At 34.3% G+C, this 23,759-nt stretch overlaps 1 protein-coding gene across 1 annotated transcript in view; it reads right to left on the bottom strand.

Annotated features, from left to right (window-relative positions):
• The window catches only part of STIM2 (stromal interaction molecule 2), a 172,035-nt gene that overhangs the window by 13,829 nt on the left and 134,447 nt on the right, over positions 1-23,759 (bottom strand). Inside the window, 8 exon segments of the mRNA XM_079154516.1 lie at positions 432-670; positions 905-1,005; positions 1,412-1,435; positions 1,711-1,878; positions 6,183-6,360; positions 6,876-7,053; positions 9,935-10,050; positions 15,238-15,349. Of these exon segments, the coding sequence (XP_079010642.1) occupies positions 432-670; positions 905-1,005; positions 1,412-1,435; positions 1,711-1,878; positions 6,183-6,360; positions 6,876-7,053; positions 9,935-10,050; positions 15,238-15,349 (1,116 nt within the window).

The following is a 23,759-nucleotide window of genomic DNA, read 5'->3' on the forward strand; positions in this document are numbered from 1 at the left end:
AAGTTCCAGTCCAGCCTCAATCACTTAGCAGGACCCTGTCTCAAAATATAAAATAAAAAGAGCTGGGGATATAGCTCAGTGGTAAAGCATCCCTGGGTTCAATTCCCAGTACCAAAAAATAATAAAATAAAAGCAAAGTCCTATAGTCAACATTTAATATAATGAGTTATATAAAACTGTTGTTCAAATACTCAATCAATTATGCAAATCAAGCATTCATGCTTCTTAGCAGTATACGTATATAAAATGTAAGATACATAAATATATGTGTACATCATATAGTATCTTCAAATAGTAAACACAAATTAGTAACATTAAGAAAAAAGAAAATGAAGGATGAACTCAGTTTCTGTCAAAGATTTCAAAATACATGATTTCTAAAAGGACACGTTAGAAAGTTACTTTAAAAAATGTACCAACTAATTACTTACCAGGAAATTGCGACACTATTGGGGGTGTATCTTCATCTAAGTCATCAACTCCTCCAGCAATTGGATAGGGAGGAATGGAGACTCTGGGCATTACTACCCAGCTGTGATCAGAATATAGGGAAGATGTCAGGCTGGGGAGTCCAGAGTTATGGGCTATCTGAAAGCCACAGATCTTCTCAATCTGTTGCCAGCGAAAGAGTCGTTCTCGTAAACAAGTTGTCAACTCAGAGAGAGCTTTCCTGAAATGTCAATATAGGAATTGCTGAATCAAAAAAATTTTAATAGGACACTATAAAGGCAGTAACACAAACAGACAATAGCAATATACTAATTTCAAGAAGAAATTATCCAATCTCAGTGTAAATTATGTAATTGTATAAGACTCAATGATAAATTTAAATGTAAACTGTCTATGAAGTACGTATTTCAAAACAATAGCAAATAAGCAAATAGGTTTTAAAAATAATTCTTACTTTGCTTCCAGAATTTTGTGATCTACCTCATCTAGGGAGGAGCTATGTGCAACATGCAGAGTCCCAAAGACTGTGCTTCTCTTCTTTTTAATTTTTTCTGCCTAGAAATCCAAGGGGAGAAAAATAAGACTAGGTTTGGGGGGAAAAATACACATATACTAATAAAGTTTATTTTGGTTTAGAATCTATTAATAATTATAACACCACTGGAGAATATTAGCCAAGATACAGCTGTTTTCCAAAACAGAAAACAAGAAAAAGCATGCTCTCCTAAGTCAATCAATAAATTCAAAACTGTGTTCTGAAGAAATTTTCTCTTATTTCTATAGTTGAGAAAGACCTGAATTTTCCATTAAAACTAACAGAAAAACATTAACTATATCCTACTGCAATGAAGGTGTTAGTAAGTAAACTGAGCATTTTTTTTTGCTAGAATTCAGATTAAGATTTATTCTTATTCCACACAATATATTAAGTGGCAAACATTAATTTCTAGTAACTACTAACCTGAATCAGATATGAAGCAGCAACCTAGAGGAGAAAAGCTCTGTATAAAACATTTATGATTATGATAATAATGATAATTTTTAAAGGAAACTAAGGTCATTGTGAAACTATATGTGTCTTTAAAAAAGCAATCTTACTTTAAAGCCTATAATTGGAAGAGTCAATTTACAAAATAAACTCTAAATCAAGAAAAGAATCTCCAACAATAAAACTTTCATTCAGATCTTTGAATTCAGTTCACTAATCCTCCTAGAATTCAGCCTAAGAAACACATTTAGTTAATAATGAAATAAAAGTACCTCATCCTTAGCAATAGCTAACTGCATTTCAGCGTTTTGTCTTTTAATATTGTAGTATTGTACTTCTACTTCATGTGTTAATTGAAGCCACTTTTGAAGTGCATCTGGAACAGACCAGCTGCTTCTCAGTTCAAATTCTTTTTCAGCCTTTTTTAAAGCCATGCGAACCTGAGAGAATGAAGAAGGAAGGCATGAAGAAAGGATTAAGACATTTTTAGTACGAAGACTAAAAGAAAAAGCAATTTTGCTCTTCACAAACATCTTTTTTACTCAATAAGAGCAAATACAATATATTTCTCACATTAAAACTAAAGCTGAAGTTTTAAGTGCATCTTACATTCACTGAACAAAATTGTAAAGCCCAATGGGGCTTAACTTGAGCTACATACAATATTTAGTTTTTATACTTTATAGTAGGTGGGCTCACTGAAAGAAAAAAAGTCCAGGGTGTAGACAAATTAAAACTGATCATTTTTTTCCTATAATGCAATTTTTATTTATAAAGTAGGAATATGAAGAAATGCCTGAAATCAGATGGAACATCTGGGAAATCATGTTCCCAGAAGGAACATTTGTAACTACTATACATTTTAAGTGTAAACTCATTTTTTAAGTTATACTTTTTCTTTATGACACATTCTTTATGCCCACTTATTTCTCACTGCTACAAGTATATTTGCCTACTATAGTCCGTTTTACCACTTCTACTCCACTCCCTGCTGCTAATACGCCAGAAAGGAGGTAGTGAGCATGTGTAAATTTTGAGAAACTAGACTCTGAAAAAGATTGATTTTCCTTAAGAAACTGAGTATCCTTTGGGGAAGAACGTTGTGGTATTTCCCTGACCTTCCCTTTAAGGGAGCTAGGGGATAAACAAAAGAAATCAGGATGCTTAGGAGGCAAAATAATAATAATGGATAAGGGAAAATAGCTGAAGGAAAGCTTCAATAAGAAAATGACATGGAAGAAAAGAGATAAACTATTCTTGCAATAATTTATTTTAAAACTAGCAAGAGCACAAACTAAAAATGTGTGAAGACATGATAGCATTTACAGATCTATGTACACAGAACTCAAGCCCTTCAGATGCGGCAATGAGTGAACCAGGAAGTCCTGCTTCTGGTGTCTCACAACTGCAGACCTACCCTCAAAAATAACCAAGGTAACTGCAACTCCCAAATAAAGTGCAGAGGAATGTTTGATCTGAACAAACCCAGCTTATTTAAATAAACTTCAGTGTGTGCCAGAATAAACTAAGAGGCGGACCATACACAAACTTCTGATAAAGAAATAGAACAGCTGTCAGATACTGAAGAAAAAAGTATTATTAGAAAAATATTTTTTTAAACTCCCCAATTTTTTTTAAAAACTTCACAATGACACATAGTTGATTCAAAAAATAAATAAATAAATAAAGAGAGAGACATTAAAAGTGAGAGTAAGCTAGCTAGGTCTTATGCACAGAAACCAAATTCCGGTCATCATTTGCCTGGCATGATTCATTGTGCAATGTGCCCAGGACAATGTGTTTAATAGGACGATTGGGTAAGCTGTGTGATGTCCCTGCTACTCTCAGGACAAGAGAATTTAAGCTCAGCTCCTGTGACGTGTGGCTGTCTACACTACCACCTAAGTGTATGTCAGCAAGCCCTTTTTCTCAGGATTTTAAAACTAAAATTTCCATACAATTTTCATTTCCAAGGAAGTATATGAAGAATCTGGACACATTCCACTGTAGTTACCCTTTATACCCATATTTTTTAATGTTATTTCCATAAATTTCCCCTTAAACAAAGCTCAACTGAAACACATTTAACAGAGAACCTATGTATTTTCAGCATGAACTGAGGATGAAAAATAGTTTAAATAATTTCTCAAACTTGTGGAAATTCTGACCTGACAGTAATGGCAACTATTTAACTGTTTTTCTTCTGCAGCTACTCATAAATTTATCATATGACCTAAACCTTAACCCTTACTTTGAATTATATTGTTATTTATGACAATGTACAAAGTGAAACTGAATAATCATTAGCTTTTGCAAATGAGGAATTACTGTTTAAAAACAGGATAATTATTTACATAATTTATGTTAGAAATAAAACAGGCACAAGTAACAATATGCCACATAAAGAAACAGCCTAAATATCTGAGAGCCTGGCTTCTTGAGCCAATTTTATTATTTGTTAACTCTGAAATCTTGGGCAACTTCCTTCTCTCTTGGTCCTGTCTCAGGTAGGATGGGGCATGATTACTTATCCTGACTATAAGCTTCTTAAGATTTTTTTTTTTTTAAGAACAAAATAACTAATATGAAAACTTCATATCAAATAAAATATGATATGCCACTATCAATTGTCCAAAAGTCTTTATTTTAGGGAAAAATAACACTATACAAGATATATACCAGATTTTCCTGCCTTTTAATTTTGCAAAGTCAATTAACCTCCCCCAAAAATATAGCAATGCTTCTAATTATATGGATTTGTAGGTTATGTGACATTATATGTGAATTAACCTTTCAGTTAAAAACTAACATCTATCAATGAAGCTTTTAAGAGCAGTGTGGGAAAACAAATTTTGGAATAGGATATGCAAAATCTTGCCTTGGCCAGATAATAGCTGTGTAACCTGAGCCAAGTTATTTACATACCTACATACTTCATCTAACACATTTATGTATTTCAAGGATTAAAGCTTATGAGCAAACCACTGGCAATGTGTGTAGCATACACTGGCAAACAGTAAGCACTCAGAAAATGTTTTTTTATATATAAAATCATGTTGGACAGAGTTTTTCCTAAAAATATCTAGTTCCCCCTTTAAACTACCACTTATTTACTTGGGACTTAATTAGGATTATCATGTTCAAAGTTATAACCATGGGGTCAACTAAGGTATGCGAGGTCCTTATGCCAAAACCTCAAATTAGAATGTTCATGAACCTTGGCCCCTTTTTCTTATATTATATTTTCTCTCCCACCATGAGGCAGTCACCTGTGAAATACTACTACCAGTTCTTTCTGATTTGCTCTTTCTTATCTGCAAAGGTCAGAAAAAAGTCAACAAGCTTATTAGTGCTGGGAACAAACCAAGAGTTAGACATCTCAGTAGGAAAAGGCAGGGAGTTCTCACAAGAGGATAAAGGGCATAATATCTAATTATTGAACACAGTGTAACTTTGTCTAGGCATTTTTCTTTCTTTTTTTTTTTTTTGTTAACTCCCTGATTCTTTACTGCAGTCTGTACAGATTAGGTTTGCCAGGTAAATGAGGTATGACTACAAATATGTCTGAGAGGCAATTGGAAAGAACAAACTCCTTACAGGGAAGAGATAAAAAAGAATAGATGTCTGGGCTGTGAGGAAAGAGTTGTTAACAGTAACAAAAGACTGAGTGCAGTTAGACAAGTCCTCCTGAAACAACAACCTGGAAGGAAATAGTAATGCACAGTACATATTTTTCCACAGACTGAAATTAAAACTCACTTGTATAACGTAATTTCTTCTTTAATGATCAAGGGAAGGCAACAATGCACACAAACAAGGGGAGGCAGAACATATCCCTGCTTTATAACTGACCCATTCTAAATCTGAGAAAGTCTTCCAATCCTCATTCTGTTCATGTTTTTTATCAGTAAAGAAAGGTTCAATGTCCAAGGAGATGAGTTAACAGAACCAGAAGTTGGAGCGACATGCTTTGAAATTGAAGGGACCATGAACTTCCCACCAAAGGCAACCTCTAAGAATGGAAAACACAGGGAAACAGACACTACTTCCTTAGGACATGCAGTAGGATCACAACTCCGTGGACCCATTTTAGACCCTGACCTCCAGAACTTTAAGATAATGAACCTGTGTTTGTTTATGCTGCTAAGTTTGTAGTGATTTTTTTACAGAAAGAATAGGAAAGCAACACATATGCATATCATTAAATTCTCCCAGAACCCAACATTATCCAAAGGACTCTGTGCAATGCCTGAATGCTTATGTTCTATTTTAAGTAATTGAATAGGAGAAACCAATATCAGAAAGGATATCTTACAGGTGACTTTGAAACTTTTAGCAGATTATGTTCTAAAACCATTTAATAGGACTCAAAAGAGTCCTAATAGAGATCCTTTACCTCTGCAGAGAAGTTCAAAATTGGATAGATTTTACCAAGTAACAACCCAAACATATTACAGATGTTAAACAAACCACCTTAAACATACTCAAGTCAATTAGCACAACATGAAATACAATTTTATGAAAGAATGAACATGATGGTAATTTTATCTTTCAGTTTCAGGGCTACTCCATTACTTTACTATATGGACATGGATTGATGGCAACAGTGTGAACACATGATTCTTTAATTAACTGAGGAACAGCATACAACAGGACTAAAGGTAGAGAACTGTACAGAAACAGGACCTGACTCCTCAAAGTGGTATTGCAAATATCCTAACAAATACTTTAGAAATACAAGTACCTGCTCCAATTCCTGCTCTGCATATTGACGTCTGCTCAATTCACATTCAGCTCCCTCCCTGAGCTCTCTCAGTCGACAAGCCTCCTCCTTTGCGTAATTGATTTCATCCATCATTTTGCGCTCTAGATTTTGCTTTTCTACAGCGACATTTCTATTTTCTTCCTGTGCCTTTTCAAGCCTTAGAGAATAATAAAAATAAAAATTCCTCACAAACATTAAAAAAATTTCACATTTTATGAAAGAAAAAAAATACTGTGCCTTGCAATTTGCTACATATTTTAATAAATTCACAGCATTTCCTGTTAATCTTTAATTTGTGTAAGAAAACTATCGGACAACCTACTATTCAGCTATTTTAGTTATCTTGAGTTCCAAAGACAAGGACAGCAGGGAAATACTCTGCTGCAAAGAAACTTCTAAAAAAATTGTAATTATTTAAGTCGTTAAAAATAAAATTTAACTATAAATATATTTCCATCTATATTTATTTCCACTGATCATCAACCTATTATTCCCAAGTATCATTTATAATAAATTTGTAATTAAGACAAATTTTCTAGTACCAAGAAATAAAATAGGCATATAATCCTGATACATGTACTAACCTAAATATATTTATGTGCCTGCTCATACATTTTTACAAATTGTATTTCTCTGCATAGATAACAAGAGATGTGACTTTTTTTAACTCACCTTTCCTGTAAATCCATTAGACTCTGCTCTGCAGTCTGAAGACTCTCTAAGTCTTTCATCATTTTTGCAACATGCTCTTTGGAGCTCTTATTCTGTGTATAAGCAAACCAACATCCTCCAACACCAATGACTATAGAAACTGTGAGGATGAAGTCCTTCATCCAGTTATGAGGTGGGCCTATGAAGAGAATCACAGATAGTTAGATTAATCTTTGAGTATAACACAATCTCAATACACAGAGGAATTTAAAAAAAAGTACTAGGTAACTAAAACAAACAAACAAAAAATTTGAAGATCTCTTTCCCATGTGCAAATTCTAGCATTTTTAAAATTCCCTCTTCAAATGATCTATACATGTATTAACAGTATCTGATATGCCAGACCTATAGAAGAGCAGAGACAAATGCGCATGGACACATAATGTCCCTGCTGATATGGTAGAGGAAGTAGTCATCAAACTTATGGGGAACCTTTAAAAAGCAAGATTATCTCCAATCATATGCTGTGAGAATGGGACCCTGTGGAATGAAAGGAGTCACAAAGAGTGGCACCATTATCATTCCAACACCTTTTCTTCGGTCAAATTACACAGCTGTCACTGAGATACAAACTGGAAACCCAATCATGGACTCACCAAAAAGCATTCTGCACAAGCATATAGCTATGTAACTGTTCATCAGTAGTCCCCAATAGTGGGTGATATTGCTTTCAAGGAGACATCTGACAATTAAAGGTTGTCAAAATTGGAGTGAAGTGGCCTGGGGGGTTGTTATTGCCATCTAGTGAGCAGAGGTCTGGGATGCTGCTGAACATCCCACAATGCACAAGACTTCCTCTCCATATCCCCTCTGCCAGTAGCAAGGAATTATTCAACCCAAAATATGAATAGCACTAAAGCTAAAAAATCCTACATCAAAGTGTCACATCAAGTATTGCATTTTAGGTAGTTATTTGCCCGAGATACACGGTTCACTGAAGAGAAGAGTCAGGTTCTCCAACCCTGACCTCCACGCATGACATTAATCCTAGTACTATGTCTAAAATAAAGAGAAAGAAGCCAGGGCCACTGTCTTCAGTGACACAAAATACAGAAATCACTGGTCAAGTAATTTTTTAATTAAGCCCTGAGTGTTCAATACACTAATTTTGAGGGACTCTCTGGAAGGGAGATACACAATGATAGTTAACACAATATAATATATTATTTTAATGTTCCAAAGAGATATAGTTTACAGAGAAACCTGCCTCAATGTCCAGGCCTCCAGCAGAAAGACATTTGGCATGTTTGGTGAAATTAAGAGCTCCACAGAAATCCCAAGTCCCTATGTTGACAAGTCCAGGGTTCATCATCTTTGCAAAAGTGTGATAAGTAGCAAGTTCTAGGCCAGAGACCCTTCATTTCCATATTTCAAAAGCACACATCCTCACCTCTGATGCACTGCAGAGGGCTACAAACTCAAAAGGATTTGTTTCTATTTAGACACTGGCCAAAATACAATCACCAGGAGTAACAAGAAAAAGATGGTCAAGTCTCAACTCTATAACTACAAGTACAAACTAGAAAGGATTTAAGTGGGAACTCCTTTCAAATGTATTTCTGATCATCTGACATTGCTAAATGTTTATGAATCTAGTTTGGGTGTTCTGACTCTGATACTCAAATAATAATTCTAAGACAAACACATTTAAAAGGTAATGCATCATTAACTTCTTAACTGGCTTTCTTATTAAAATATTTGTTAACATTCTTTGAGACCAGTTCAGATAACTTGATAATGTAGTATTCTCTCACTCAGAAAGTGGCTTACTTCCAGATTAGGAAAGGGAATATAAATATTCCTGATCCAATTGCATATAGACACAGTCCTACAGTTTAATTTCTATTTTAATCATTCATCTGAAAAAAATTAGATTCTCACAGAAGACAATCCCCCAGAGGATTCAGAGGATTCAGTTGAGAACTCAGGACAAGGGAAAGCTTGGTAATGGGATCGCATCTGTGGAACGCGTGGCATTTCAATAGGGTTTTATTTTCTAGTGTTTGTGATTTCTACCAACTCTCACAAACAGGAATTCCAGCTGTTTTGCCAGTTGGTCTCTCAGTCTGAGCCATAAAAGAACCACCAGGAAAGTCACGAAATCTATTCAATCACTCAGTAACCCTTCTTAGGAGGGGCATTCCCAAGATAGTATCAGAGAAACCAGAAAGTCTCCTCACTTCAAAAATTATCAGTTTTCTAATTTATAATTCGTGAAGGCCATATTTCTTGTGTTTATTTTGTTATTCATTTTCGGCTTCTAAAAATAAAACATAATTCCTCTAAAATGTGTACTTTTCAAAACACTTTCTTCCAAAGCATTTTGAAATTTGAAATTTAATGAAATAAGCATACTTAACTTCCCTTCTGGAAAAAAAGTATCCCTTTCAAAGTGAAGAAACACTAGGTTTATTTTCTTTACAAATGTGACATAAAACATTCTTAAATATTCTTCTTCAAAACAATAAAATAACATTACCACATTGTGTTTCTGCAAGGACAGTTTTGTTATTTTATAAAGCTGAAGTGGAGCTTTGTTTTCAATCTACATTTTTTTAAAAAAGTCCTTTTTTTGGATTAATGAAATCATCAGAATCTATTACTTCATGCCATCAGCTTTGAGAGCCAAATTGCAGTATTTTTAAAAGATTTCTTCAGTGAATATGCAGCTATTAACAGCATCAACATTAGAACCATAAAAAAAGATCAAAAACTTCAAATCTAGAAATTCCAAATTAACATCTAATCATAGTTTTTACAACTTTTCACATTAGTAACCAGCCTTGAAAATTAACATTCTGTGTTTCAATGGCAAGAAATCTCATCTTGTAAGTCTACAGTATTTTTTTTAGATAACATTACATTTCTTTCCTAGTTAATGCATGAATCTTAGTTGTCTACTACTTTTCTTAATTTCTCCTTCCTTAAATAATACTACCTTTCTTAATTTCTCCTTCCTTAAATAACAGAGATGACGAGATTAGGCTGTTACATCACCCTGAGTGAGAAAGAATACCCACGTGTCAGAGGTCCAAAGAGAACCACATCCAGGGCCTTGAGCTGAAGTTTTTGTCTATGACTCCGGTCGCTGATTTTCAATTGGGAAATCATAAATGAAGGTTCATGAACTGCTATCCTGTTCATTTAAAAAATACATATATACAAAATGAAAATATTTCTAGTACATGAACTTAAATATTTGAGCAGCATATTTAATCCTTTACACATTAGTGATGACTACCATTGAGAGTTTATCCATGTGCCTTAAAACTTTATCACATTTCAAAACCCTTTCCCTACAAACTTAGCTACTAAAAGATTCCTGTATATTAATAACTTAGTTGCTATACTGACAAACTGTTGTTCCCTACAGTTACTTTCTACTGTAACTATGATTAAAAAAATTTGTAAAGTTGATTATTTTATCTTTCTGGTTTTTTACTAATCATCCCACAAAGAACAATAACACTGAAAGTAACTTTATTAACATCACTAGTAGACTTTAGAAACAGTTCTTGATTTGGGTCATGTTTCTTTGTTTAAAATTATCTAAAACAAAATCTATTTAATTATAGTCTAATGTTTAACCTGTTTAAAAATTGAACCAAGTACACCAAAGTAATAACCAGAAAGTAAAAGTCCTTTATGATCGGGATAGATGGGTACAGGGTTTCATGTAAAAAGCAGTTCTGAACCATTTCATTAGCAATGAAGAAAGCATGTAGGGAGCCTAAAGACATGGATAAAGTAAGAAAATAAAATCACTCTGGGAATGCAAATTCAACCAGTCCAATACTCTACTAAGATTTCTTAATAATCAAATATGATGCCAAAAAAAGAGCTAATAACACAATGTCCAATAATAATACTAATATAATTAATTAACAGATAATAAAAATAAGCCAATGGTTTAATACTCGACAAAACCCTATAATGTGTATATCTCCATTTTATGGATGAAGGTATTTGTGGGAGGTTGTGTAACTTGCCCAAGGTTACATAATTAGTAGATAAGGCAGAGACTCAAACCCAAATATGTATCAGCCCAAAGATGTCGCTGAACTACTATATTTTATTTAGGAAGATTTCAGAACTTCTAAGCATTGAACATTACAGGAATTCCTTCTGATGAGGCTTCTATAATGTTAGAGTGTAAAGTACTCTCTTTCCCTCTATAAAATGCCTTCCTTCATCTTCTCCACAGATACTTTTCCTGTATGCTTCCCCTATACTTTTACCACCACATCTAGGGAACTGCTTGAGACCAAAATTGTCTCACCTCTGTATCCCCAAAGCCTAAATCGCTTGTGGCAAAATCAGAAGTTTAATAAATGTTTGTATAACAGCTAAATGAATGCATGAATTAAAGCAATGCTTTCAACAAACTAAATTTAAGAAAGATAATGATATAAAGTAGACAGTAACTATGTCACAGATTATATGCAGTGTTTTATATGAGCTCAGATGTGGAAGTGATTCAACCTAAGTGGGTAAAAGAAGTCAGGGAAAACCACAAATGTTGGAAAGGAAACCGGCTTATGCCAGGCAAAGAAATTATGAACTCTAGCAGTAACGAAGCCAAGTCCTTGTCCTGGAGCAGCAGCCTGGTGGGCTGGAGCATGGGTCATGAGCAGGCCTTGGTTGCACAGAGTCGCCCACCTGCCACACCACAGCGGGGCCCACCTCGACCTGGCCACTTGTTCCACACAGTACCATGACTACAACGCCAGAGCACCCACGATCTGCCAACATCAACCTCCTGCTTCCCAACAAGTAGCAAGAAAGAGATGTGGGGCAGAAACTAACGCAGACTGCAGGGCAAACCAACAGAGTTGGTACTTTTCCAGACCCTGATTAGCATAAATTTGGACTGACAGCATTGACCCAAGTGCTACATTAGCCCCTACACTCAAGTGTCAACCCTTGACAAGTCCCCTCTGGCCCTCCAAGAGCCATGTCTCTTTTCCTAGCAATCACTCTTCCTTGCCAATGGATTTCACTCTTTGAACGCACCAGATAAGAACCCCTGAAGAAACAGATGGTGAGTAACTGGGGTCTGCCACAACGCTGGAGGACAGCCTACCATTAAGAGCTGCAACACACCACTCTCCAACTTTGCCCCCTGCAACCCTCAGGGCTAATGAAGGCAGACATCCTCTGCCTTGGTTGGTGGTTAACACTACGACAGAGTTTCTCAGCTGCAGAAGCCTGAGGATTACAGACCCCGCCCACCAGCAGAAGTAGAGAAATTGGGGGTTTCAGTAAGAATTACAAAATACAGAAAACAGTGAAAAGCCTAAGTCAGCCATTACAGCTAACATAAAACTTAGGCAATCTGAACTACCTACAGTAGATGTAACAGGATTTTAATGTCCCAGAAAGAATCTAAAATGCTTAAGACCTAAAGTGTTTTGAATTTTGGATTTTTCTAGATTTTGTAATATTTGCATATACGTAATGAAATATCTGTGGGATAGGACCGAAATCTACCTTGATCCACAAAATTCATTTGTTTCATATACACCTTATACATATAAACTAGAAATAACTTACATGTGTGTGTGTGTGTGTGTGTTAATGTACCTTTAACTATAACCTGTCACGAGATGTAGAACTGCCTACTTTCGGTCCCATGGCAGTGATCAAAAGGCATTTTAGATTTCAGGCTCAATCTGTAATCCATTATTGCAGAACAACTGTCCGGAAAGTGTAAAACATTTTCTTAAACATTCTTATAACTAGCTCTTATATTTGCAGGTGCCCTACACAAAGCTCTAGAACTTAGGTAGTAATTGAGGTGAGTTGGTATTGCCCCTTTAAATTGATTCATGTAATTGTTATTACCATATAAAAGAGGCTTGAGCAGGAGTATGGATGCTTTCCCTTTTCTTTCCCACAAAAAAATTTCATAGGGCTGACTGGAAATCTAAACTTCTATACCTACAACTCTTTTCCAAAGCAACATGTTTACTAATTTCAAACATTAATCTTGATGCACGTGTAATATTGTCTCCACAAATCCATCAGAATTTGACTTACCTCTGATAACCTTTACTTACCCAAATAATAGTTATTACATTGATTAACAAAACATGCATCAGCCTACTTTCATGTTACTGTTAAATAAATAAACTTCCAAAGGACAACATAAAAATACTATGAATTCCTCATACTCAGGGTAAAAAATATGTAAGTCAAAACACCCCAATCTTATTTTAATGATTCAGCTACTTTTAACTTAGAAATTTTATTCAAGCAAGAACTACATTTTAATTTTTATCTTCTTTCTAGAATCCAGTTGCACCATGAACATAAAAAATACTCAGTACTTGTTGAATTGATTTTTATTCCCACAATTTCACCATCATTCTAGTCATATGTATAAAAAAGTCAGAAACACTGATGTTAATGCTTAGAATATATTTAAGAAAATCAGACGCCTCTCAATTTGATCCAAAATAAACCTCAAAGCAACAAAAGCTGCTTATTTAAATCGGGCATGTAGGCATGGGTATATTTCATTGCATGTGATAATGATATTGTAATAACTGATTAGAATCTTTTTTAAATTTTTTAATTTTATTTGTTCTAATTAGTTGTACATGACAGTAGAATGCATTTATACATTTTGATAGATCATACACAAATGGACTTTAATCTCATTTTTCTGATTATACATATTGTAGGATCACATCTGTCATACACTCATATATGTACATGAGGTAGTAAGGTCTATTTCTCTCTATTATCCTTCCTTCTCACATACCACTTCTCCTCCCTTCACTCCCCTCTACCTAACATAAAGCAACTTTATTCTTCCCTTCCCCCCACTTATTGTGAATTAGCATCTGCATAAAAACTTAACACCAAAAAAACCCAAATAACCCAATCAATAAAAGGGCTAAGGAACTGATCAGACACTTCACAGAAGATATACAATTGATCAACAAATACATGAAAAAAATGTTCAACATCTCTAGCAATTAGAGAAATGCAAATCAAAACTACTAAGATTTCATCTCGCTCCAATCAGAATGGCAATTATCAAGAATACAAGGAACAATAAATGTTGGTGAGGATGTGAGGAAAAAGATATATTCATACATTGCTGGTGGATCTGCAAATTGGTACAACCATTATGGAAAGCAGTCTGGAGATTCCTCAGAAAACTTGGGATGGAACCATCATTTGACTCTGTTATCCCACTCCTCGGCTTATACTCAAAGAACTCAAAATCAACATACTACAGTGACACAGACACATCAATGTTTATAGCAGCTCAATTCACAATTGCTAAACTATGGAAGCAACCTAGATGCCCTCCAACGGATGAATGGATAAAGAAAATGTGATACACACATACACACACACGATGGACTATTACTCAGCTTTAAGAAGAATGAATTCTGGCATTTGCTGGTAAATGGATGGAGTTAGAATCTTTTTTTGATAAAGGAAACAATTCAGAAAGAAATGGAACATGAAAAACAACTTCTAAGGGTAATGTTCTGAAAGAATCACTGCAAATTTTAACACTTATACCCTTAAAGATTATTAGTTAGCTAATGGAGATTTAGAATATACAATTTAGAAAACTAACAACTGGCTCCAAGTATCTAAGAGATAAATAGATATCCTGGACCTTGGTATTAGGGCTGTCTGGGTTTAAATATTGCCTTAGGGAAAATATTTAACTTGTTTCTCACTTGTTGGGTTTTTTTGGTTTTGTTTTGTTTTTCTTTTTTTTGTCTCTAAAATGAGGATGATAATACTTTATTTTAATCACGAGGCTTAAATGAGGTAACATAAAATACTTCTATATAACATACATTTAAAAATGGTTACTACTATTTTTTGTTTCCTAAACTTCATTTTTAAATTAAGATACGACTTATGGCCACCATGATTAACTGGTTATTGTCATTAAAAGAATACTAATTAAGAAAATCTATACATTAATCCATTCAAATAAGTATCTTCATGAAAATGAGTTGTTATCAAATTACTAAGCTTTTCTTAGCTTTACCAGATAGATGATCAAATGTTAACCCTTTGATGCTATCCAAAAATGATATAGTTGACCCATCTTCTCCAAAATTACTTTCCTTAGGAGTAAACTTTTTAAGAGCTTGATTATCTAAGTGAGAAAAATTAAATATAACTTGTAAATGCAAATCTTGGAAAAGATTTAAGAATGGATATATTTGTAATATTTCCTTTGTGCACTCAGCTTCAAATGTAATTTGTAGATTCAGAATTGAAAAAAATGACATCTAGTATATAATTCTCCATGAGTGGAAAAACACAACTGGATAATACTCACCTGGGAAGTGTAGTTCCTTTGACATTATTGTCTCTAAAATTCTTTTCATATTGAGGGAGTTCAACAAATTCTATCAACCACTGAAGGGTATCCTCGAGGGTCCAATTATGAACTGCAAGTGATAAAAGAGGAAGATGTTTTAAACGCAGTGCCTTCAGAATTAAAATACATGCATATAACTTTAAAGGAAATAAAGATGTTAGACTGAATTTTCAATTCAATTCAATCAATAGTAAATATTAAAATGGTATTTAGCACTTTGTGAGGAGAAGCTAAAAACAATGATGCAAACCTCTTACCTTTAAAGGTTTATTATAATCTAAAACAGAAAAAGACATAAAAGAAGTCAGGACAAATACTAGCTTAACCAACTCTAAGCACCTGTCCAAATCTTTACAAGATGAAATAACCTGTCATTTTCCTAGTTGCTGAAAACATACCAGATGTATGCTTGTTCATTCTTAATCTAGTTGTTCATTTACCTAACAGAGTGATAACCCTATGAGTATTGGGTTTCCATCTAAGCCATGGGCACATGGCAGTGAATAAGATGGACAACTTAAGTTTCTCTGGAGTTTAGATGGAGCAACTTATAAAGGAAAGAAGAATATGGAGGGAAATTTCAGAGAGTGATGAGTTACTAAGAAGGAAAGGAAACATGTTGGAGTAAACCTCTCCAGGAAGTTGACATTTGAACCAGGACCTAAAAGTTACAGGAAGACACACTCTGAAGATCTAAGAGAAAAATATCCCAATCAGTGGGGAAAGCTAGTATGAAAAGTCTCTGGACAGGAGTAAACCAGCTGTGTTTGAGAGACAGAAATCAAAGAGAGACCAGACTACGAAAGACTATCAAGAACTCTAGATATACTTCTAACTTCAATAATAAGAAGGGGATTAAAATAATCTGTTTTTTAAACAGGACCGTTCAATACAAAGAATGGACTGTATGGGAAACAGGGAGAACTAAGGAGGCCATTCCTTACAAACTGTGCAGGCAAAAGAGGTTAGTGCCTTAAACTATGATGGTAATAGAGAAGTTGGTGACAAGAGGTAGATTCCATATACCTTGTGGGGATAATGGGAATATAATGTTTGGTCAAATGGACAGGGATTGGTGGCTAGAGGAAAGCCAAAAGTGAAGCAGGTATGCTATAGTTTAGATCTAAAATGTTACCCAAAGGTCCCTACCTCATGGTGCTATTGGGAGTTGGGGAATCTTTAGAGGAGGTGGGGATGAATGGGAAGTTTTAGGTCACTGTGGAATCATGGTATCTTCCTCTTTTTCACTTCCTAGACATGAGGTAAATGCTTTTGCTCTACCATGTACTCCTACCATGTGTGTTGCCCACCAGACACCTAAAAACAATTTGTCCACCTGATCACCTAAGCCTCTATTATCTGTGAGACAAACTTTTTGTCCTTTTTGTCTTATATGCTGATGTATCTTCTAGTATTTGTTACAGTAACAGAGAAATGACTAACAAAGAGAGTGCCATTAACTGAGGTGAGAAAAGTCCAGGAAATACCAATTGGAAAAGAGAGTAGGAATAGGTGATGGCTATCAAGAGTTCTAGTTTTAGACATGTTATCCTTGAAACATGTATTAGACATTTAAATGTTGACAATACAATAGTGGTCATATTACAAGTGTGGAGCTTAAAGGAAGAATAAGGTTAAGGAAAGAGATATTAATGGGAAATCATCAGAAAACAGGTGATCTTATAATCAGATCACTCAAAAGAGTAAAAATATCTATTAGTAGATTCTAGGAGACTTCTAGGAGACTTTGACAAAAACCAGGAATAAAAAGATAACTATCACCTCTTCTCTGGATATTTATTTTTGCATTAAGTCCTTCTTATGTGCACTTTTTCCTTTAAACCTTAAAAAAAAAAAAAAAAAGGTGCTAACATGACTATCTTCATTTTAGAGAAAAGAAACTGAGGAGACCAAGACATTAAATAGCAGGACTGAGGCAAAACGACCATGGAACCTGACTCTATACCATTCTGAAAGCAATACCATTAAATGTTAGTGAAGATGTAAACAAGCAGTTAACCACTGGTCCGAGATTTCTGCTTGCTTGTAGAGTATAAAGCTCATCCAAAATAAAGAATGAGAATACACCTGATAAAAGCAGAGTTCCATAGTGTCTACATTTGAGGATTTTGGAAAGGAAATTGCTTATAGACCACAAAAGAGGATGAAAAAGTGAAGAAAACAAATGAGCAATAAAAGCAGATCTGGGGATCCATCTATGTATAAACGGATCTGAGAAAAGATCTTTCCAAAAAACTACAGAAAATTCTTAATTTGCATTTGCACACAAAGCTAGATTTTTGCAATCTGCCTTTTTCTTTAAGTGTTATTTTGAGAAAAATAGCTAACAAAAACCTCATGAAAAAACTGTGCGGTAAATGATAATTTTATTATGAGATAAAGCTTTGATTGTTTTTTAATGTTCTCTTTTTCATGTGTTCCTGCCATAAAGTCTGGCTATGGGTCTAAGGTTGTTATATTCATTTAGCCAAATAAATGAAGACATCAGCCAAAGGTCCAGGCCTGAGTGATTTCCACTGAATTTAAAACATTCAAAGTAGCCTTTTCACTCTGAAGTTTTTTTTCCCCCAATTCAAGATTAACTGCACTGAGAACTGCCCTGTCGTGACTGCCAAGAAAACCACAGCACAGCTGCACCTCACACACCCACACAAAATCTTCAGCCACAAAGCAGGATAAGAGTCTCTTTCATTTCTGATTATTCCATAGAAAAAGTTCCTAATATAAACATCTAGCACATCAAAACATTCCCTCAATTCCCAAGACAGTATAGAAAGGAAGAAAAGTCAAATGATAAACAAAAACAAATTTAAACTGCCCAAATCTTAGTATTGCTCTATCTAATAAGCAGAAAAGCATAGTGGTTTTAAAGTGGTTTTCTTTAAAATGATCTTTAAAACTACAAAATTTTGACACAGAATATTAATTTGTGCAAAGGTTCACTTCACCTTCCACTGCCTGGCTTCTTTGATAATGTCTTATAAACACCTTCATCTTCTCTCATGACCAGGACTTGCAGTTTATATTAGCGTTCCCTTCTCTGAATACTCTGGTTGTCTTTCAACTCTTAGGGCACATTATACTCTGTCCTTCCTCAAGACCTTAAACCGCTGTTTCCGCAGTATGAAATCCTTTCTGCCCCTCCAGCTTATCTCTGCCTACTTACCTTATTGAATGTCCATATCTCAGCTAAAACCTCAGTTTCTCAGGTAAGCCTTTCCAAATATTTGTAATATGATTATAAATCATTCTGTACTTTTTATACAGAATTTAATAATAATTATTATTTATATTATTTATTTAAAGAATTATTCTTTCAACATCTGTCTCTCCCATAATGGAAGTATAAGTTGTTTGTTGGTGCTCTATCCACAGTATTTGGCATACAGAAGGGACTCAAAAATAATTTGTTAGATGCTACTAAATAAGTGAAGAAGGTGTTTAATTGATAAGTATTGTGAAAATCTATTTTTACATTTTAGTGAGGAAATGCAAACACACAGATTTATCTGCATTAGAAATTATTGATGGCAAAGTATTCATTTAAGAATTATCCAGTTTTTTCTTGTCCACCTCTCATTAGTCTTTTACATGTGCTATTGTTTAGCTGTACTTCTACCAGAGAGCAGGCACAGAAAGACATGATATTCCTTTTTAAAATGTACCTTGCAATTTAAAAAGCTACAGAAATGACAATTTCTACCTTTCTTTTTTCCTCAAAATTGTGGCCAATACCAAAGGTTGGCATCTCAGAGTGATTTTTGGCAATTTATTCTAAGATTAATAGAATGAAGTAGAGAATCAAAAGAGACCTAATTCAGGTCCTAGTGTGTGTCAGTGGTTCATGGTGACATCACAGCAGGTTATTTAATGCTGGCTAAGTTTCTTAACACATGAAATCATGAACGTGAGCTACAACATCTTTAAATTTCATTCAAATTCTGCTTCTATGATTCCATTTTTTTTAAGTTGATATTTAAAACACTGCCAACTAAATAGCTAATCCAGAACAGCACATTACAGAAAACTGCAAGGGACTCTAAGAACTTTCAGTACAGCAATAAAAAACTACTGCTGAAATTTATTAAGCATTTATTATATACCAGGAGATATGTAAACATTATTTCAAATAATTATTGAGACAATTCTTTGAAGTTAGCACTTTAAATCAACATATTGACCTTAAAAGTTTATGAAGGTGAAATTCTTCACAGTAGATTAGTAAGTGGCCACAATGTTGACCAAATTACATTGTTATACAGTGTGCACATATGAAATGTAACAATGAATCCCACTATAATGCACAATTATAATACATCAATAAAAATATGGAAAAAAAATAATAAATTACCAATCCAGATCTTGGGTCAAATGTATCTAGAATTACTGACCAATTTGCAATAAGTTTGCCTCTGGTCCTGATAATCAGATTAGGTAGGTTCAATAGACAGTTAATGGTCCACTCACACTCGCAGTCTTATTCACAGCTCTCTGAATATATGACATTCCCCTGTGTACCATAGCACTCTTTGACTTGGAATGGCTCTCCTTTCTTCCCTCTTTGCCAGGCTTGCTCTTCCTTAGTCTTTAGAACTCAGATTGGGAACTCCTTTTTCTAGTAAATTTTCCCAATCCAACCACTTCCAGATTATAATTGCTCTTGTTTGTGCTCTTTGATAATTAGTGCATATGTCTGCTATAGGACTACTCCACAGACTACACTAATTGTTCATCCTGACTTGCCCTTTGGATAATGAAGAGTTCCTGGAGGGCAGAAACATTCTTTTAACTAACTGACCATTAACATTAATACATCATTCCTTCAATACAAGGCTTTACATTTTACTATATACTTTCACATGTATTTTCACTGAATCCCTGTAACTACCTTTGAAATGTAACTGTTAACTCTACCTTCTATACACAGAACCTTGGCCAAGAAAGGCCAAGTGATCACACATGTGACCACACACATCTAATAACTGAGAAAGAGTTGGAATTCAAACTCTGATCTTCTGGTAACTGCTAATAGGAATGGCTTTTGATTTAGAACAGTTAGCTTACACTAAAGTTTGAAATATTTTATCATCAAAACAAACATTCCAGACATATCCTACTAATAACATATGAGAGTGAAATGTTATAAATGAGCCCTCTGCCACTGACAATCGCATTAATGGACTTAGGAATCTCCCAAAGACATCAGGTACACTTCGGGACCTACAGAAGGCCTAGAGGAGATCAACAGAGCTACATCAATTCTTCACCAAGGAGATGGCTATGAAATGGAATAGGAGTTCTAACAGCCTAAAAGACAAGATTTCAAAGAGTGAGTGAATTTATTTTATTATTATTACTTATTGAAGGGCTCTAGAGCAAAGGGGGCTGGGGAGGCAGTAGAGAGCAGAGAAAAGATAAGTGAATGGAACCAAAATTTCAGGAGGCGCATGGGTGTAGGGATTAGGATGTGAGGGGACACACATTTGTAGATTTTCACAAGATGAGGATGTTCCTTTTCATCATCCCTACCCTGCCCCTCACTGCTAACAGGGCAATTTCTGTAATAAGGAATGAGGTTCCTGATTCTGTACCAAAACACATCCCTTTCTTCCTCTCCTGTCATTCTCACCACCATCGAAGTATTTTGGAACAGCAGTTGAAAAGGATGAAAACTAGGTCTAAGAAGTGAAAGCTTTTGGAAAGCAGTGTGTGTTAATGATGAGGAGAATGAAGGTACAAAACACCAACAGAGAAATAAGGAAACTAGTGTCCCCATGGCCATCCAGCTGAAGTAGCCTTCTAAAAAATGAAACAAACAAACAAACAAACAAACACAAGTCATGCCCAGGGACTCAGTTTTTACAACTAGGTTATTAACTAGATGAAATAATGTCCTAGCTCAAAGTGATCCCTCCCCTAAATAACTAGTATTTGCTTTCTACAAAATGACAAATTGACACATGGCATGTGCTGCCTTACTTTGTAACCATTTGCTAACATCTTATGATCCTACTGTTTCTATAGTCTGAGCTTCCTAAGACAAGTAGTACTGACCCAGTATAAAATTGCCATTTAAATATTAGTTCAATGTATAACTGACCTTTTATCTCACTTAAAAAAATAACCATGTGGTAGAGTGCTTCCCTAGCATGTGTGAAGCACTGGCTTCCATTCTCAGCAACACATATAAGTAAGTAAAGGTCCAACAACAACTAAAATATATATATTTTAAAAAAAAAGAATTATTTTAATTATATACTTGCTACCCATAGCTATATGAAAGACAAACAATACTATTTTCAGGGTGCCTCAAGTCAAAGCTACACTGGTTCTAAGCAGGACCACAGGCCTATAACATAATGGAGGCACCAATTTATAGTTATGTGATTGACTGTAGCAGAGGAGAATTCGTGTGCTCCCAGTTCATTCCCTGACTTGAGAAGACCTGAAATATACAAATTAGTATAAGAGAAACCTTTAAAGACTAAAATATATGAATTTACTTATTCCTTTTATGTATAAAAGGCAATCTTATAAAAACTAATGTACTCAGTGTACTTAGCCATATACTTGTATTAAATTACAGGCCTAAAAATATAAAACAACTTAGTGAAGGATCACCATATAAATTTTCATCTGTTATATTTAATAAAACCACATGCTACTCTAAAAAATCTTTAAAGATATTTTTGAGATCACTGAAGTTCAGTAGAAAAAAATCACTTCTAATTACAAAGCATTTTAGAGCATGTAAAGACATTACTAATAGTAGTAGCTAATGTTTTATACGCTCTTAGCAATTTCCAGTTAACTGTCCTAAAAGCATTCCATGAATTATTTCATGAAATTCTCTGAACAACACTATGAAGTAAATATCAGAAGTAATATTAGTCCTTGGTTTACAGATCAAGAAGCTGTGGCCCACAGTGTTTAAGGAAGATCCAAATTCACACATCAAGTAAGGAGTAGAAATCAGATTCAAATCCATTAACTAACATGTTCCTCTTCCTCATCCTTAACCTTCTAAACCTACATTGCATTTTGATAAAATTTCAAAATACAATCAAATTTACCATCAGTCATGGTATAGAGGTTAGACAGAGCAGACACATACAATAACTTTATTCTACATTTCATTTTGAATACCTCCCTTAGTGTTAACTGCTATATCCTACATTTAAGACTTAAAAAATATATGTACTGTCTTAATGTTAAAAGAACAAAGGGCGTAACACTTATTTTAGATAAATTAGCTTCTAATGTCATGAGATATAACAATAGAGACAACACAGGACTGTGAAACACACTTTTCTATTAAAGCATGAACACATTTTTATAAATATCAAAAATTTTGGTGAGTGGGTCGGGAGAAATAAGTAATTATTATTAATAAAAAAATAACTATATGAAATGTTCACAGAAAGAAGTTCTGTTTTGAGGTTTCTCTGATATAAAATTTAAAAACTTACTAGTTTGAAAGCTGTTTGAAATTTTGGTATGTTTATGTAAAACACTATACTTTAAACTATTTTAGACAAACACTAGAATTCACCACAAACTGAATTTCAAACTGAGAAATTAAAGGTTAAAAAAAAAAGCCTCAAGAGGATCTCTTCACAATGACAGATAACGTCTCACAGGAAAGGTCAATTAAGCTAAGATGCAATATAACAAGGCTCAGAAAATAAAATTTTAATTAAATGTAATATAAACAAGAAATAAAATAGCTTTTTAAATGTAAAAGCTGAAGAAGCTTCAGATCTCCACATCTCATCATAACTCAGTTCCATAGATTTTGTGGTGTCATTTCTGAGTGATACTTCAGATCATCAGCTGCTCGACACAGTCAAGACAGACTTATCTTTAGAACAGTGCCAGAATGTGAGCTTCTCATTTGCACACTAGTCAGCAAAGAAAGTCTTTGTAACATGGACTAAATTCCTGCCACGTGCTATATTTGGATACCTAAAGCCACACCTTGAACTTGGGAAGTTTATATATTAGTAGTTGTACCAATGCTTTTGCTCATGATCTCCTTACTTTGTATCATGAAAGTCCTGTATGTAATTTTCACAGACATTAGGTAAATGTTGGCAAATGTTTGAATACTTAGCACTTAAAAAATTACCAGGGTGTTCTGTTCCCAATAGTTCAAGGGACACCATTCGAAGGCTTTATATCCTTTTCTATTATAAACTGCAACCTTATTATCATTTAGTCTAAATGTGCCATCAACATCTAGCTCCATGAACATGCTAAAAGATAACAAAGACATCTTAAAAATAGACGTTAGAAAAATATTGAGTCCCAAAATTATTTTGAAGATTAACCAACAAAATATACGTGCAATGACTTACAAATGTGCTCTACCAATGTGATTTATTACAGAACAGAAATATGGTATAATTAAGGAAATTCCAGGAATGTACTTTCTTTAAAAGTGATTCAATAAAAACAGT

This window comes from Sciurus vulgaris (assembly GCF_902686455.1).
Source record: "Sciurus vulgaris genome assembly, chromosome: 9".
Classification (NCBI taxonomy): domain Eukaryota; kingdom Metazoa; phylum Chordata; class Mammalia; order Rodentia; family Sciuridae; genus Sciurus; species Sciurus vulgaris.